We start from the raw sequence: 18,371 nt of genomic DNA on the forward strand, positions 1-18,371 counted from the left end.
AGGATTTTCCTCTCCAGGCTGTCTTTGAATTGCAATCCTCAGATCTCAGCCTCCTGTATAGCTAGGGTACAAGCATAAGCCACTGGCACCTGGCTTTTTTTCTCTACTTGACTACACCCCTACCCTGAAAACTCACTTTTTTTTTTTTTTTGCCAGTCCTGGGGGCCTTGACCTCAGGGCCTGGACACTGTCCTTGGGCTTTCTCAAGGCTAGAACTCCTACCACTTGAACCGTAGCACCATTTCTGGCTTTTTTCTATGTTTGTGGTACCAAGGAATTGAACCTGGCCTTCGTGCATGCTAGGCAAGCACTCTACCACTAGGCCAAACTCCCGGCCCAAGAACCATATTAATATCATCCTATTACAACTAATCTTATGAATACGTTTTCTAGAGTAATTCAGAGAAAAGCTGCATGTACATAGATTTTGGACATAGTATACTAGTAATAAAATGTAAATACAGTTTAAATGCAAAGTAATAAGTGGATGGGTAATTTATAGAATATCAATATGATAAAATACCATAAGATTACTGAAATGTTTTATGATGTAGTATATTAATAAATTATGAGAATGAGTATACAGTATTATAACCATTGAAAAGACATGGATTCGAGTATAGATAAGGAAGGAATAACTTTGAAATAAATGACTTTCAGACAGAAGTGGTGGTCCATGCCTTTAATTTTAGTATTCGGGAGGCTGAAGCACAATGGCAAGTTCAAGGCTGGCCTGGGCTTACCTAGCAAGACTATATCTCAAACAAACAAAGAATATGGGATTATAGGAGTTTTTTTTTTCCCTTTAAAGTCAGCATGCCTATAATCCCAGCACTCTAGACCAGGCTGAAGTAGGAATCTTGTGAGTTTGAAGCCAGCCTCAGCTTTATAGCATTATCTTCTCTATCTCAAAAATAATAAGCTTTAAAGTGTGCGTGTGTGTGTGTGTGTGTGTGTGTGTGTGTGTGTGTGTGTGTGTGTGTGTGTGTGTGTTACTGGAGCTTAAACTCAGGGCCTCAAGCCCTTGCTGGCTTTTTTTTTGCTTAAGGCTGGTGCTTTATCATTTGAACTATACTTCCACTTCTGGCTTTTTGGTGGTTAACTGGAGATAAGAATCTCTCAGAGCTGGGTGCCTGTGGCTCATACCTGTAATCCTAATGACTTGGAAATCCAAGATCTGATGGTTCAAAGCCAGGAAAGTCTGTGAGACTCTTATCTCTAACCAGCAGAAAACCAGAAGTGATGCTGAAATAGCTCAGAGACAGCGCCCAGGCCATGACCACCAACAACAAATGAGTCTCTTGGATTTCTTTCTCTGGGCTAGTTTAAACTACAATCCTTAAATCTAAGCCTCCTGAGTAGCTAGATTACAGCTATGGGGCACCAGTATCCAACAAGACTGTACTACTAAAATATAAAGCTATCCATGATGGAAAAATACACTAAATGAACATTCTATGTGTGTTCTGTAAAGAGAAACTTAATGAAGTCACTCTCCTGATCAATACAAAGCACTTGAGTATATCAAACAAATTTGAGAAATGTACGTTTAGAAACCGTTTAATGAATTTCACAGCAATTTCAGACTCCTAAGTTGATATCTACTGGGGATCTACTGAATCACTCCTCCATGTCATATTCCACTTTTACCTCTAAGATTTATTTCAGTTAGCAGGTTTATTCAGGATAGTTTTAGACACCAGTGATTTTTTGGTCTTCTATGAGGTGTGTCTCTTTAAGAGAATCTATATTTGTGTATCCAGTTTCAGAATTCTGTAAACATGAAAGAGACTCAAGGGACTTTTGGATTGCCATTGAGACGTCTGACTTCTGTTTTTCATCTTGAAAGTTTTCAACTGACTCTATAAAACCAGCTCCTAAGAAACTGAAAAAGGACATATGTAAGGACATTACATTTTTTTTTTTTGGTCGGTCATGGGACTTGAACTCTGGGCATTGTTCCTATGCTCTTCAGCTTAAGGCTACCACCCTACCCCTTGAGCCACAGTGCCACTTCCAGTTTCCTGGTGGTTAATTGGAGATAAGAGTCTCATGGACTTTAGTGCCCAGGCTGGCTTTGAACCTCAATCCTCAGATCTCAGCTTCCTGAGTAGCTAGGATTATAGGTGTGAGTTACCACACTGGCTGAGGATGTTATATTCTTGGTAGAAGTATAGAGTACAGGGAATATGGCATCAGTAGGATTTCATTAACACCCCACAATTATCAGGTTCAAAGAAAACAAAATAATTTCATTTGTAAGCAGGTGTGCATGGATTATTTTCCTTAAACCACAATTGTCTGTATGTTCAGGTAAAGGGATAGTAAGGTAAGAAGGCACTGGGAACAGGTTCAAATACTAAATGTAGAAAGACACTGACATGCTGGGCTTTTTCAAGCCATTCTGATTACTTTTATACATTCTGACAACTGTCTTGACTTTACCAACCTGGAGTTTGGTAGAGACAGTATTTTATTGAATGCTTCAAATGTAGGAATATCATTAACTGTTGTTTCCTGAAAGGGAAGAAAAGATTAAAGTAAAATACTATGATAAACCATTGATCTTAGAATGTATCAACAATATGATTTTTTTTCTTTTTTTGTGAGTCCTGGGGCTTGAACTCAGGGCTTAGGCACTGTCCTTGGACAGTTTTTGCTCAAAGCTAATACTCTGCCACTTGAGCCACAGTGCCACTTCTGGGTTTTTCTGTATATGTGGTACCGAGGAATTGAACCCAGGGCTTTGTGCATGATAGGCAAGCACTCTACCACTAGGCTATGCTCCCGGCCCCTAAGTTGATTTTTACACATGACGTTAGGCAAGGGTCCAATTTCCTTCTTCTGTAGGTGTATATTTACTTTTCACAATACCTTTTATTTGAAGATACTCTCCTTTTCTCATTGTGATATATTCTTCACACTTTGGGGTGTGTGTGTGTGTGTGTATGTGTGTGTGTGTGTGTGTGTGATGTGTGATGATCCTGGGGCTTTACCTCAGATCCTGGACGCTGTCCCTCTGCTTTTGTGCTCAAGGATGACACCCTTTTGTGCTTCAGGCTGGCTTCAAACTGCTTTCAGATCTCAGCCTCCCAAGTAACTAAGTTTATAGGCATGAGCCATCAGCACAGGCATCTGTATTCTCTTATTAGTTCTTTTGTCAAGTATTTAGAGTTTTCCACATGATTGATGGAAAATATCATGATAAATGACAGTAACTACAAAAGCCAAAAAAGGTTGGGGGTGTGTACATGTATTATAGTGCCTGCTTAGTCAACCATGGGTTCCAAGTTCAAATTCTAGTACTGAAAAAAAACCTAAGACAGCAAAAGGGTTGGATGCATGGCTCAACTAATTTAGTGTTTGTTTGAAGGATCTGAGTTCAAACCACCATAAATAAGTAGACAATTTTAAAATAAAAGGGTATGGCATTGGCTGTATGAAGGCAACATCATCTTGAGGTCAGAGGCATCAATTAGGTTATTCTGGAGAATGTGGGTAGTAACTAAGAGAAGCAATACATTTAAAAAAATGTGAACTTCAGTTTTCATTAAAAAAAATCTTTCCTTGAACACTTGTATGTTAAACTTGTCATTTAAAATATGATGTAAAAATCAACGTTAATAAATTCTTTAAAAAAAATCCTGCCAGGTGCAGTGGCTTACACCTGTAATCCTAGCTACTCAGGAGGCTGAGATCTGAGGATCAAAGCCACCCAGGCATTAAAAACCTTGAGACTCTTATCTCCAACAATTAGCCACTAGAAAACTGGAAGTGGTGTTGTGGCTCATGGGGTATGGTGCTAGCCTTGAGCTGAAGAGCTCAGGGTTCAGGGCCCAGGCCCAGAGTTCAAGTCCTGTGACCTATGACAAAAAAAAATCTTGTAAATCCACCTACTCATTATCACAACATTTTTTTTTTTTTGCCAGTCCTGGGCTTGAGCTCAGGGCCTGAGCACTGTCCTTGGACTTTCAAGGCTAGAGCTCTACCACTTAAGCCTCAGCACTACTTCTAGCTTTTTTCTATGCATGTGGTACCGAGGAATCGAACCTGGGTCTTCGTGCATGCTAGGCAAGCACTCTACCACTAGGCCAAACTCCCACCTGTTGTCACAACACTTAAGAGCTTCATTGATGCTTCTCTTCCCGTACCACTTCAGGGTGTGCTCCAGGTTAAGTAGATCAAGCATTTGGCTTTATCCACATGTAACAAGATAGGAGTTTTTGTTTGTTTGTTTTGTCAATGGTGGGGCTTGAACTCTTGTGCCTGGGTGCTGTCCCTGAGCTGCTTTTGTTCAAGGGTAGTACTCTACCACTTGAGCCACAGCGCCACTTCCGGTTTCCTGATGGTTAACTGGAGCATAGATTTTACTGTGTGGGCTGCCCTTGAACTTTGATCCTCAGATCTCAACCTACTGGACTCTTTTTTTTCATATATTTTTATTATAATTAATAGAAGGGTTATATTCACCAGATAGAAGGTGCATTACTTCACAAACATTGATACCCTTTCTCATGTCTTGGTCCCCATTTCCCTTCTCCCACCCCCTGGCCTCATTTTTATTTAATTTTTTTATTTTGCTAGTCCTGGGGCTTGAACCCAGGGCTTGGGCACTGTCCTTAGACACATTTTGCTTAAGACTAGCACTCTGCTACTTGAGCCACAGCACCACTTCCGGCCTTTTCCGAGTATGTGATAATAAGGAATCCAACCCAGGGCTTCATGCATGCTAGGAGAACACTCTACTACCAGACTACACTCCTGGCCCCCCAACTGGCTTTCTGAGTGGCTAGGATTACAGGCATAAACCATCAGTGCCTGGCCCCATTTTTTTTCTAAACACTACTTTGGCTGCAGATTTTAGGACTGAATTGAAAGATTTTTGTTGTTGGTGGTGGTGGTGGTCATGGGACTTGGACTCTGGGCCTGGGCACTGTCCCTGAGCTCTTCAGCTCAAGGCTACCGCCCTACCCCTTGAGCCACAGCCCCTCTTCTGGTTTTCTAGTGGTTAATTGGAGTGCCCAGGCTGGCTTTGAACCACGATCCTCAAATCTCAGTCTCCTGAATAGCTAGGATTACAGGTGTGAGCCACTGTGCCTGGCTTGAAAGATCTTTAAGATTCTAAATTTAAAAATAATTTGGGAACCTGGTGTTGGTGGATTATGCTTGTAGTTGTAGCTAATCACGGGGCTGAGATCTGAAGATCATGGTTCAAAGGCAGCTAGGGCAAGAAAGTCTGTGAGACTCATATTCCCAATTAACCAGCAAAAAAAAAAAAAAGGGAGAAGTTGGAGTTGTGGCTCAAGTGATAGAGTATTAACCTTGAGCAAAAATGTTCAGGGACACAGGGCACAGTGGCTCACGCCTGTAATCCTAGCTACTCAGGAGGCTGAGATTTGAGGATCACAGTTCAAGGCCAACCTGGGCACTAAAAAGTCCAGGAGACTCTTATCTCCAATTAACCACCAAAAAACTGGAAGTGGTGCTGTGGCTCAAGGGGTAGGGCAGAGGCCTTGAACTGAAGAGCTCAGGGAAAATGCCCATGTCCAGGGTTCAAGTCCCAAGTCCCATAACCGACAAAAAAAAAAAGTGTTCAGGGACAGCCTCTAGGCCCTGGGTTCAAGCCCCAGGACCAGCAAAAGATTTTTTTTTGGAGTTGTCTATCTCAATAAACTTTTTATGTAGCCAAGACTGGCCTCAAATTTTCAATACTCCTGCCTCCAAATGCTACATAAGCATCACCATGTCCAACTACAAGTTAGTATTTGCAGCATGCAGAATATTGAACTTGGTATACTATAGTTGTGATTGGTGTGACATTTCTTATCTTCATTTGAAGGTAACACTGTAGATCTCATAGCTATTCGTCCTAGCATACACCCCATTAAGTCTTCTACTAAGGCTGGTGATACTATAGAACTAACATATGTATGCGTTTGCACTTCTCTGTTGGAATGAAGGTGTATAGAAATGGGGATTCTCCTTTGTATTTCTAGGTGCTAGGCCAATTCTTGGGATCAGTGTTTGCCAAATAAAAGATTGAGTAAATGAGTGAATGATGAATGATGAGTCAATTAAGAACAGTTGTAGTTCATGCAAAGTAGAACTGTTAGAAATCAGGTCATGTTATCTAGCAGTTCTATTTTTGATGAAATCTGAAAAACAACTTAGCCTGGAAATAACTATCTCTCTGAGAGCAAACAATAAGCAGGCCTTATAGCAATCGTGCCTGATAGGGAGGATCTACAGTGAGGTGTCTACAGATGGAACTTCCTGCAGATGACACAGACCAGGCAAGGAAGGAAGCAGCCTTTACCCTGGGTTCAGAATTGAAGCCCCTCTTTTTGACTTGCTCACCAGCCAGACTCTGGACCTTGTTTGAACTTGTACTATCTTCTGCATATGCTTTCACTTGGCTACCTGTCTGAATGTTTGGAACATAATTGCTCTTCTCTGACTCAGATGCTCGTGTTAGTCTTGACTCGTTAGCGGACTAGACTAGCTTCACTTTGTTTCTCTGGGCCTGGAATTTGCTGAGGCTTTCTTTCTGAATGGGGCTTTAATGGCATGTTATAAACAGGATTGTTAAGAATGAGGCATACATGTGAAAATGCTTAGCAGCCTACCCACAATTACAGTACTATACGGGCTATATAGTTCTTGTCCACTAGGGTTTCACTGCTGAGTTAATGAGACAGAGAAGAAAAAAGGCAATGACAAGATAGTGGGCTAAAAAGCTTGGGCAGGCATGATTTGTTTTAGCATCACACAGCAGGAGAGTGATTAATAAATGCTAACCTGGTGGAGTACAAAGCTGGGGCTGCTGCCCTGGTGTACTCCATCTCACTGCAAGGCTGAAAGCAGGGCTACAGCCTTATAGAAATAAAGACAAAAGAGAGCATGGCAAATTTAGCAACTCCACCTTCAGATTAACTGAGATCTGAGGATAACGGTTAAGAAGCATGCATCTTACCTCTACTCTACGAATCTGGATGTTCCTTATAATACGCTCTAAGAGGCCAACTTGCTGCATTAATCGGAGACAATTTTCCTGCAATTGCTTATTTTCTTTATCCAGGAAACATGCTCTAATAATAGAGTAAATCAGAGGTATAACTAGAAAGTTCTTCTTTCTCTCTCCCTTACCCCTTTCCTCCCCCCTCCCTTCCTTCCTTCCTTTCTCCCTTCCTTCCTTCCTTTCTTTTTTCCTTCCTTCCCTCCCCCCACATTTTTTGCGCTGAGAATTGGACCCAGGCCATGATGTATGCTAAATGCAATAATTGGAAATTTCTGTATCATTATTAAACACCCTAAGCCGTGTTCCATTTCCTACTAACTCTAGGTCTTAGAAAATTACTCAGCTCTTAGAACCAAGAATGGCAAAATAACTCACCATAGTGAGCTTCTAGCCTGTACAACATATGCACGCATATGAAAGGCATTATTCCCAGACCTTGGGAAACGTCAGAAAAACTTTGATTCCACTTAGGGTGACTGACACAAAAGACTCTCTTCAACAAGCTTCTACACAGTTTTTGATTCTGATCTCACACTAATCTCACTTGGAAGGAGAAATAGTACCAGCAGCTGCTACCACCACTCATCAACACTGTACTCTACCAACACAGTACTTTCCATGTAGTAACTAATTTAATCCTCACAAAAGCTCATGATATAAACACTGTTATGAAACTTGTTTTATAGTTTAAACAGGCTCAAAGAGGAGGAAGTAACAAGTTTAAGAACATTAATTCTGTGAGTTAGCCACTGGTGGCTGATGCCTGCCAACTTAGGCAGAGCCTGAGAAACTCTTCTCTCCAATTAACCAGCAAAAACTCTTCTCTCCAATTAACTAGCTAAAATGGTAGAATACCAGCCTACAGCAAAAAGCCAAGTGAGAGCACAAGACCTGGAGTTCAAGCATGGGCATATGCATTCTCTCTTTCTCTCTCTCTCTCTCTCTCTCTCTCTCTCTCTCTCTCTCTCTCTCTCTCTCTCTCTCTCTTTGGGTGTGTGTGTGTGTGTGTCTGTGTGTGTGTGTCTGTGTCTCTCTGTGTCTCCATATCCCCAGGATTGAACTCAGGGTCTGGACATTGTCCTTGAGCTCCTTTTGCTCAAGACTAGCACTCTACCACTTGAGCCACAACAACGCTTCCAGCTTCTTCTATTTATAATGGAATGCAGGGCTTCATGCATGGTAGGCAAGCACTCTACCACTAAGCCACATTCCCAGCCTCTAAGCCTTAGCTCTTAATCACCTATTAAGGGTTCTTTCCAGGGCCACAGTTTATTTGGATGACATTAATTTGGATCAGAGATTTGTGTTTGAGTTCTGGTCCTGCCACCTAATTGTAGGTGATCCTGTCTACTAATTTTACTAATTGTGTGATCCTTAGCACATTACAGATCTGAACCTCAGTTTCCTCATCCACAAAGTAACTATCAGTACCTATGGCATCATTTAAGAAGGGCAGTATTTGATGTGGGATGTACAAAAAAGAAAAGGAAAAGGAAACAGCAGATGAAAAGAAGAGACTCTCCAGGTGTGGCCAGAGGAGAATGTACCCAAAGTAGCAGACAGGTACCATATTGTGGTCTAGGACCAGGCTGCTGAGATGACTAGACTGGGACAAAGGTCAGCTTCACTATTCTTTTTAGATTCTTATCCATGAACTAGTAATTGTTACTCCCACTTGAGGCTGGTGTCAAGATGAAATGAACAGAGAACAGCTCACAATGGTGTCTAGTACTTTGTGCTAAAAAAAAAAATGTTGGTCATTATCATTATTGTTGGTGACGTTATCTATCAACATCATCCTACACTCTTTGTTCTTTTTCTGCTGTAGGAAACTTCAGTTATAATCACAGTTTCCTACTGAACAAAGAATACTCAGTATCTGAATTCTTTTTTTTTTTTTTTTTTTGCCAGTCCTGGGCTTGAGCTCAGGGCCTGAGCACTGTCCTTGGACTTTCTCAAGGCTAGAGCTCTACCACTTGAGCCTCAGCACCAATTTGGGCTTTTTTCTATGTATGTGGTACTGAGGAATCGAACCCGGGTCTTCATGCATGCTAGGCAAGCACTTTAACCACTAGGCCAAACTCCCAGCCCCAGTATCTAAATTCTTATCTGCTTTGAATGCTTCCCTTTAAAAATTAATATAATGAAATCTCAAGGGTTTCATGAATTTAAGCAACTTCTGTGAACTTTATTCTTGGTGTATTATCTTGATTCCTCAGATAGCAAATGACAAAGTGGGGTGACAACACACAGGAAGTGTCTAGCTAGAATGTGTACATCTGGGGTCTCAGCAAGGCAACACTGCTACAACAGAGATTCAGTAGCTTGTCTGCCTCCTCCGTGATGTCCTTCCCAAGACTACCTCCTCTACCACATGCATGATCTTCATGCAACTACGGATGGCAAGAAGAGCAACCATAAGGACCACAAACTCAAAAGGACAGACTCTGGGACCATTTCTTTTTGACAAAACAAACATCTTTTCTGTGGTGTACACTGGCTCCCAGGCAGGACTGCACCTACTTGTTCTGGGTTGAAGAGATTATGGATTTGTTGCTGAGGATCAGTTCTTCTTGATTTGTGACTTGTTCCAGAAGCTTCCTTTTTTCTAGAAGCAGAGTATCATTCTGGGCCATAATCTGGCCCTGAAATGCCTTTTCCTAGGAAATAACACAAGAAGAGAAAGATTTATTCACTTATGACACCAGTTTCTCAACTCTTAGAATAAATTACTTTCTTTTTCTTTTCTTTTCCTCTAATCTGTTTGTACCTTTTATTGACACTGTCATTCATTATTAAAGCTCAGATTTGTTGTATCATGACATTGAAAGCTGGGCCTGGGCGTGGTGGCTCATGCCAGTAATCCTAGCTACTCAGGAGGCTAAGATTTGAGGATCAAGGTACAAAGCCAGTGTAGGCACAAAAGGACCTGAGACTCTTATCTCCAATTAACCTCTAGAAAATGGGAAGTAGGGATTGGCTCAAAGGTAGGGTGGTAGCCTTGAGCTGAAGAGCTCAGGGACAGTGCCCAGGCTGAGTTCAAGTCCCATGACCCACAAAAACAAACAAACAAACAAAAACCTTCTCACATTGCTGACAATTTGTGGCTTATACTAGTAATCCTAGCTACTCAGGAGGCTGAGATCTGGGAATCGTGGTTTAAAGCCAGCTGGACAAGAAAGTCTTTGAGTCTCTTATCTCCAATTAAGCACTAGAAGGTCTGAAGTAGCATTGTAGCTCAAAGTGGTAGAGCGCTAACCTTGAGCAAAAGAGCTCGAGGTTAATGTCAAGGCTCTGAATTTAAGCCTCATGACCCCCCCCCAAAAAAAATCCCTCCAAAACAAAAAAACCCTGTCAAATCAGCCTTTTCTAAGCTCCCTCCAGGGAGCTTAAAGGAGATTTTTACCCCTCTTGTGACATTAGAGAATTGAACCTAGGATCTTATGTGTTAGGCAAGAGCTTCACTACTGAGCTCCTTCCTTAGAGGTAGATTCTGTTCCATGTCTGCCTCGTAGTGCTTAGTGCTTGCCAGCATTCTTGTATCCCTTGGCTTTACTTCATCATTCTAATCTCTGCTTCTATCAGCACAGTGTTTGTGTCTTCCCCTCTTTTTATAAAGACACCAGGATGTCCTTGTTTTAAATATTTCCATCTGCAAAGATCCTATTTCCAAACAAAGCCACATTTTGAGGTTCTGGGTGGACATGAATTTTGAGGGCTATGTTTCAACTCACTTCAGAGGAAAGGAAATGTATCTACTGAAAGCAAGAGATTGATTTTGCATATAAGACTAGAGGCAAAAGGTAGATGACCCAAGAAGGAATTGGTAGTGCAAAGTATGTTGATATTTCTGGTAGATTTATGAACCAGAATGCTATTTTCTTCTGTATTACCGGTCTGGTTCTTATATACCTAAGCTGGATCTGACTACTTACAAGTTTGGTAAACATGAGGATACTGCAAAAATCCAATTTATTTTCCTTTCTTCCTGTTGTTTAGAGTATCAAGAGGTTTTTGTTTGTTTTAATGCTGCAAAAATCCAACTTATTTTCCTTTCTTCCTATTGTTTAGAATATCAAGAGGTTTTTGTTTGTTTTGATGCTAATACTTGAATTCAGGTCTCACAATCTTGCACAGCTTTTTTGCTTTCAGTGAGTATTCTACTACTTGAGCCATACCATCAGTCTAACATTTTATGGGCTAATTGAAGATGGACTCTAAGAATGTAATTTTGATGTCTAATCTGTTACTATCTTTACATATCTTACTGTTTGTGTGTGTGTGTGTGTGTGTGTGTGTGTGTGTGTGTGTGTAGATAAGAGATTCTAGGCCTGGAATCCCATGATAGTTGATGGAATGTCTGACATTATATTCATTGTATTGGCATCCCTGGCACATAGAGAGGGGAAATAAAACAAATTATTCTTTTTTTTTTTTGGCAGCCCTGGGGCTTGAACTCAGGGCCTGAGCACTGTCCTTGGGCTTTCTCAAGGCTAGCTTACTCTGCCACTTGAGCCACAGCACCAACTTCTGACTTTTTCTGTATATGTGGTACTAAGGAATAGAACCTGGGTCTTCATGCATGCTAGACAAATTCCCAGCCCCAAAACAAATTCTTGCATATAGAAAATGAGTATTTTAGGAGAGAGGACAATTTCCAAAATTCTGTAAGGGCTGGAGATCCCAACAAGGAAGTACAATGCTAGCCTATTAAGCTGTCCTCCATGATAATTTACACAGTTTTAGGATATTAAAGCCATTCTTGGGACTGGGAGTTTGGCCTAATGGTAGAGTGCTTGACTAGCATGCATGAAGACCGGATTTGATTCCTCGGTACCATATACATAGGAAAAGCCAGAAGTGGCACTATGGCTCAAGTGATAGAGTTCTAGCCTTGAGGAAAAAGCCCAAAGCCAGTGCCCAGGCCCCAAGTTCAAGCACCAGGACTGGCAAAAAAAAAAAAAAGCCATTCTCTACAGGGTTCTATTTGTTGGTCTCATTTCATTTTTATATATACATTAGTGATTCACAAGAGCAGTAAGACAAAGATATCAAGGAAAAAGATCAGAATTGGCAAATAACTGGGGATTACCTGTTGGCATGGCCATTTAAAACTAACAAGCATCTGCCTAGCAAACACAAGAGTTCACACTCTAGTGCTGACCAGAAAGAAGGAAGGGAAGAAAGCCCTTCCAATTTGAGCTATATAGTGACTTTGAGGCCAACCTGTGTTACATAGCATGACCTTGATTTAGAAACCAAAAACAATTCATAAAATGGACACTGAAGTTTGAGGCTGAATGAGAGCCACATAGAGCAGGGTGGTTTGGAAGTTTCTGCCGAGGAGTGTTTGACCAAGCTCATTTTCATTCCAAAACAAGTCGCAAATTAGCAGTGCAGACAATTTTAAGTGTCCAGTTTGGCTTAGCAACACTATGTATCTTTTTTTTTTTTGCCAGTCCTGGGGCTTGAACTCAGGGCCTGGGCACTGTCCTTGAGTCTTCTCAAAGCTAGTGCTCTACCACTTGAGCCTCAGCGCCACTTCTGGCTTTTTCTTTGTATGTGGTACTGAGGAATCAAACTCAGGGCTTTGTGAATGCTAGGCAAGCACTATACCACTAGACCAAACTCCCTGGCCTAACATTCTATATCTTATACACTGTTTGGCAGGCTTAATGAATCCCTCACACTAAGTGATAGGAATGTAAACAGGGGCTATGTAGAGCCACAGAGGATGAGTGGGATTTTGTCACCAGCACCAACAGTGCACTCCCCCCACTTTTTTTTCTTTTTGCCAGACCTAGGCTTGAGCTCAGGGCCTGAGCACTGTCCTTGGACTTTCTCAAGGCCAGAGGTCTACCACTTGAGCCTCAGCACCACTTCTATTTTTTTTTCTATGTATGTGGTACCTAGGAATCCAACCTGGGTCTTCGGGCATGCTAGGCAAACACTCTACAACTAGGCCAAACTCCCGGCCCCCAACAGCACCCTTTTATCTTTCTCACCATTTCAATCTTTTGCTGCAGCTTCCCAGTTTCATCTTCAAGTTGTTTAATTTTCTCATTTCTTATTTCTACTTCGTGAGTGTAATGATCTTTCACCTTTCGAAGCCTGGCTCTGTGGTGGTTTTGTTTCTCATTGTTGTTTCTACAGAAGTAAAGCTGAGTTACCTCAGGCCTGAACACAGTGAAAATCAGTTGTGTCTCCTTCAGACACACTTTTCTTGGGCTCTCATACTAATGTAATGGGCGTGGCACTAGGTGCAGGCTCCTGTCTTGACTCTTGTCTTCCTGGCCCTATGTGGGAGGTGGACTAAGGATCATGGAGTAACAGCACTGCTCTTCCCCATGGAGTCAAATCACTGCTGGCTCCGGTTTCAACATCCAAATGCAATTTAAGAAACTCTTTGACTTCTGGTACCCCGCATCTAAATCCTGAATCCTGCTCCACTGATTAGGTCATTAATCTAAAATTTTCTACTTTCTAGGTATACTTTTGAACAGTGATATAACCCTGGGTATATCTTCAATGTAACTTAAATCTTGTCACATTTCCAGATAACTGGGCTTATATTGAGTATGGACTTTTTTTCATAATTGGTAGAAGCTTTAATCAATTAAAAAATAATCCCAAACAGAATGCAAACATTGGATGGATATTGCTTTTTGATCCAGTGTGCTATTCTTCTTTTGATGGGAAATTGAGTCCACTAATGTTTAGGATTATTATAGCAAGATATGTCATGTTTTCTGCCATTTTCTTGATTTCCTGTCTGATATATTTCTTTGGGTTGGGTTGTTTTCTTTCTTTTTTATTGCAATGTATAGAGGGGTTACAGTTACATTCACCAGATAGTAGGTGCATTACTTCTGACACACTGATACCCCTTCTGATGTTTTTGTCCCTATTTCCCTCCCTCCACCCCTGTGTATGGACTTTTAATGCCAGTACTACATAGGAACTCTGTAGGCTCAGAACTCTTGGTGTGATTCTGACACATCTCTCTTTGTACCCATAAACACACAAAAAGATGCCTAACATCATTAGCCATTGAGGGAATACAAGGGAAAGGAAACCAGGGAGAAGATCTTCTTTAGGTGACAAAATGTTATAAAATATGTTGTGGTGATAAATGAAATGAATAACTTTTTTTTTGTTTGTGTACTGATACTGGGATTTGAAGAATGAGCACCTTGCCAGGCCCAGGTGTGTGTGTGTGTGTGTGTGTGTGTGTGTGTGTGTGTGTGTGTGTGTACACAAGTGAGCGAGTGAGTGAGCAAGGTAGCAAGAGAGAGCCAGTGAGAGAAATAGAGACAAAGAAAAAGATAGAGGCAGAGACAGAGAGACGGTTTTTGGTTTTTTTTGTTTTTTTTTTTTTTTTTTTGCCAGTCCTGGGGCTTGAACTCAGAGTGTAGGTACTGTCCTTGGACACTTTTTGCTTGAGGCTAGGGCTCTGCCACTTGAGCCACAGCTCCACGCCTTGCTTCTTCTGTGTATGTAGCACAGAGGAATTGAACCCAGGTCTTTGTGCATGCTAGGTGAGCACTCTACCACTAGGCTATGCTCCCAGCCAAGAGAGGATTTTTTTTTTTTAAGGAGGAATTCCGAGTCTAAGAATTACGAATTGAAATGGAGAGAGTGATTCAAGATGAGGACAGTTTATGAGGGAGATCAAGGCTAACAGCTGTAACAGGGTATGTTTGGAGAAAAACAAGTTATATATGAGCAGAGCTCAACAAAAAGAGGTTCCTTCTCCCTCCCTCTTGGGAAGAAACTGGGCCCCACCTCTTCCTAGGAAAAGCCTTGTGGGTGGAATTTCAGTGAACATCCCACTGCATCACCTGGGGCTGGCTCAGGCAGAAACAGCTCTCTGCAGACTCTTCTTCCAAAGGGAACTGGTATCACTTTACCTTACATGCCCATCAAGCTGCTCGAAAAATCGTCCAAACGCTTCCCAGAGAGCTTCCTTCTCCTGCCGTGACTCCGTCAGCCTCTCTGACAGCAACAGGTTGCTTTTGATAGTCTGAAAAATATATATTCCAAATGAGAAAACAGTGCACTGGTAAAAGGTATGATGTTGAAGGAATGTGAATTGGCAGCGTCATTCTGCCAGTTGAAAAATGCTTACAGTTATTCCAGCTGCTGAGATAACAGCAGCACTTGAATTCTTGGTAGCTAGCTGCTGCTTAGTATGGCTTTTCCTCTTGGTCTTCCTATGTAACTTGTAAATATCCCCTTTAGGCTCAAGTCTTGTGATATTATGACTTGTAATTTTTGGCTTTCAAACAATTTCTAGTTTTAAATTCCCTCTCTCAGGTAGATATTGAAACTCTAATTTTATTCTGCTTTTAGCTGGTCATAAGATGTGTGTGTGTGCGTGTTGTGTGTGTGTGTGTGTTTACCAAACTCCTTGAACTCAGGGCTTGGATGCTATTCCTCAGCTTTTTTGCTTCAGGCTAGTTCTACTACTTTAGCCACAGTTCCACTTCTAAACTTTTTGGTGATTAATTGGAGGTAGAGAGTCTTATGGACTTGCCTGTCTGGCCTAGCTCCAAATTGTAATGCTTAGATCTCAGCCACCGGCGTATCTAGGACTACAGTCATGAATCACCAACACCTCACTCATAAAGAAAATCTATGGCCATGACTGGTGGCCATTTCCTGGACGACTCTTACCTACTTGGGAAGTTCAGATCAGAGTATTACTGTTTGAAACAAGTCCGGGGGGAAAATCTTGAAACATCATCTCCCATTAACAAGCAAAAAGCAAGACTGAATGTATGGCTTAAGTGGTATATGTTGGACAAAAAAATCTCAAGAGAACTCATAGTCCTTACTTCAAGCCTCAGGACTGGCAAATTAATTATTTTTTTAATAAAAGAAATTCTCTGAGCTAGGCCCTGTGGCCCATCTGGAAGGCTGAGAACAGGAGGTCATTCTGGATAGGAAAGCTCAGTTGATCCCCTTCGCTAACTCACAAATGGGCACAGTGGCATGTGTATATCATCCAAAGCTATATGGGAGGTTGAGATTGAAAGGATCTGGTTCTAGACTGTAAGACTGCCTCTATGGAGGGAAACTAGATATGATGGCAGGTGCCTTGATCCCATGGACCAAAGGAAGTCTAAAGTAGATTGTGGCTCAGGCACATGGCTGAAGGAGAAATGAGACCCTCTCCTAAAAATAACCAATGAAAAATAGGGCTGGCTTAGTGGCATTGTGCCAATCTAGTAAGCATGAGGCTTCCAAGTTCAAAACCCCAATACCTCTAGGAAGGGAGAAAGAAAGGGAGAGAGGGAGGGAAGGAGGTAGGGAGGGAGGGAGGGAGGGACAAAGGAAGGAAGGAAGGAAGGAAGGAAGGAAGGAAGGAAGGAAGGAAGGAAGGAAGGAAGGAAGAATTTTCTGACTTAAATGGCACATAAGATCCTTCTCACTCCAGAGGGGATCTTGCCATATACCCTGGAGGGTACAGTGCTGCACAGAGACCATGAAGACCCTGAACTTGCTGTGTCTCCCTAATGTCTGGTAGCAATCATGCCTGCACATATAAAAATGGGGATGATGCTCAGTTTCAAACACTAAAAGTGTACAAGTGTACAAGTTGCTTTGTTACAATAAAACTAAATGTGTACATGAAAAGAAATGGGGCAAATCAGGCACAGTGGCTCATCCTGTAATCCTAGCTACTCAGGAGGCTGGAATCTAAGAATTGCAGTTCAAAGCCAGTCTGGGCAGAAAAGGCCCTGTGAGACTTTGTGGGTTGTTTTTTTTTTTTGCCAGTCCTGGGGCTTGAACTCAGGGCCTGAGCACTGTCCTCAGGCTTTCCACAAGGCTATCACTCTACCACTTGAGCCATAGCACCTCTTCTGGCTTTTTTTTTTCCCTGTGTGTATGTGCTTTCAAGGAATTGAACCCAGGGCTTCATGCATTGGAGGCAAGCACTCTACCAACAGGCCACACTCCTGGCCTCCTGTGAGACTCATCTCCAGTTAACCACTCAAAAACTAGAAGTGGTGCTGTGGCTATGGTATAGCACTAACCAGCCTTGAGCAAAAGAGCTCAAAGACAGTACCCAGGCCCTGAATTCAAGCCTCATGACAGACCAGAACACACAAACAAATAATGGCAATAATAAAAACAACAAGGAGGCAGGTCCAGGAGCCTCAGGACAGCCCAGCACAGAGGGACTTGCAGAAGGGTGAACTAGAACTCACCCATGTGCTGGCAGGCTGGTGTATTCCACCGTGGACATGGAAGCTCTTGCACTCATGCACTCAGGGCTTTTCCAACCTCACCTTATGTAGTTCTTCATCTGACTGCTTATTGCAGTCCTTTAAAATACCCATACAAATGTAAGTACAGGGTTTCCTGAGTTCTGGGAGCTACTTGAGCAACTTAATCAAACCTGAGGTGTAGTCCATACAAGCCTCAATTCATAAGTTCTACAGGCATATACTAGATGTGAAGTAAAGATATTCTTGGGGACTGAGCCTCCAATCTATGGGGTCTGACACTATCTCCAGATAGACTATTCCAAAACTGAATTTGTGTCATGAACTCAGGGACTGGGCATTATTCATGAGTTGTGGTTGTTGTTTTTGATCAAGAATTCCAGCACTTGAGCTACACCTCCATTTCTGGCTTTTCTCTGGTAAGTTAACTGGAGGTAAGAGTCTTACAGACTTTTCTGTTGGACTGTCTTCAAATTCCTATTCTCAGATCTTATCTTCTTGACTAGCTAGGATTCTAGGTGTGAATTTTTTTCAGAGGATACTTATATGATGTTTATGGATGCAGCATTGTTTGCACGTGTGGCCAAATTTACACATCTGAGGTCACAGACGTGTGAGCAGTGGTGTCAGGGTAGCAGAAAATAGAGGCAGTTTGTTCACACATAAAATATTTTCTTGATGTAGCCTTGTCTAATAAAGTATTTGGTTCTAGAAGTGACTTTAGTGACTAGAAATTCACAGTTAGAATTTGACCTAATGGTTAGATTTGGAAGTTCATGTTGAATCTCTCTTATCACAAATGCTTGAGACAAGAATCCTTGAGCTTTAGATTTTTTTTTTTCCTTTTGTCAGTTGTGGGGCTTGAACTTGGCCTGGGTACTGTTCCTTAGCTCTTCAGCTCAAGGCTAGCACTCTACCACTTTGGTGCCACAGCGCCACTTCTGGTTTTCTGGTGTTTAAATTAGACATAAGAGTCCCATGGACTTGTTGTGCCCTGGCTGGCTTTGAACCATGATCCTCAGATCCCAGTCTCCTGATTAGCTAGAATTAGAGGTGTGAAGCCACCCTGCTTCAGATTTAGAATTTGGACATTGATGCTTGGGCTGGTGTTGAATGGAGAT

General features: G+C 41.8%; 1 protein-coding gene across 4 annotated transcripts in view; it reads right to left on the reverse strand.

The window, feature by feature from the left end:
• Positions 1–1,544: 1,544 nt before the first annotated feature.
• Ccdc30 (coiled-coil domain containing 30) overlaps positions 1,545–18,371 on the reverse strand; it is a 73,444-nt gene continuing 56,617 nt past the window's right edge. For 2 of the 4 annotated variants that reach the window (XM_090335069.1, XM_090335070.1), the window contains exons 11-16: positions 14,929–15,041; positions 13,024–13,165; positions 9,542–9,678; positions 6,974–7,088; positions 2,450–2,517; positions 1,545–1,885 (exon numbers count right to left, since the gene is read on the reverse strand). In XM_090335069.1, coding sequence (XP_090191195.1) covers positions 1,693–1,885; positions 2,450–2,517; positions 6,974–7,088; positions 9,542–9,678; positions 13,024–13,165; positions 14,929–15,041 — 768 coding nt within the window. In that variant the 3' untranslated portion in view covers positions 1,545–1,692. Of the gene's footprint in view, positions 1,886–2,449; positions 2,518–6,798; positions 6,867–6,973; positions 7,089–9,541; positions 9,679–13,023; positions 13,166–14,928; positions 15,042–18,371 lie in introns of all 4 variants that reach the window. The other 2 variants (XM_090335071.1, XM_090335072.1) reach the window with 2 other exon arrangements.

Source organism: Megascapheus bottae, chromosome 6 (genome assembly GCF_031878675.1).
Source record: "Megascapheus bottae isolate mThoBot1 chromosome 6, mThoBot2.hap1, whole genome shotgun sequence".
Taxonomy (NCBI): domain Eukaryota; kingdom Metazoa; phylum Chordata; class Mammalia; order Rodentia; family Geomyidae; genus Megascapheus; species Megascapheus bottae.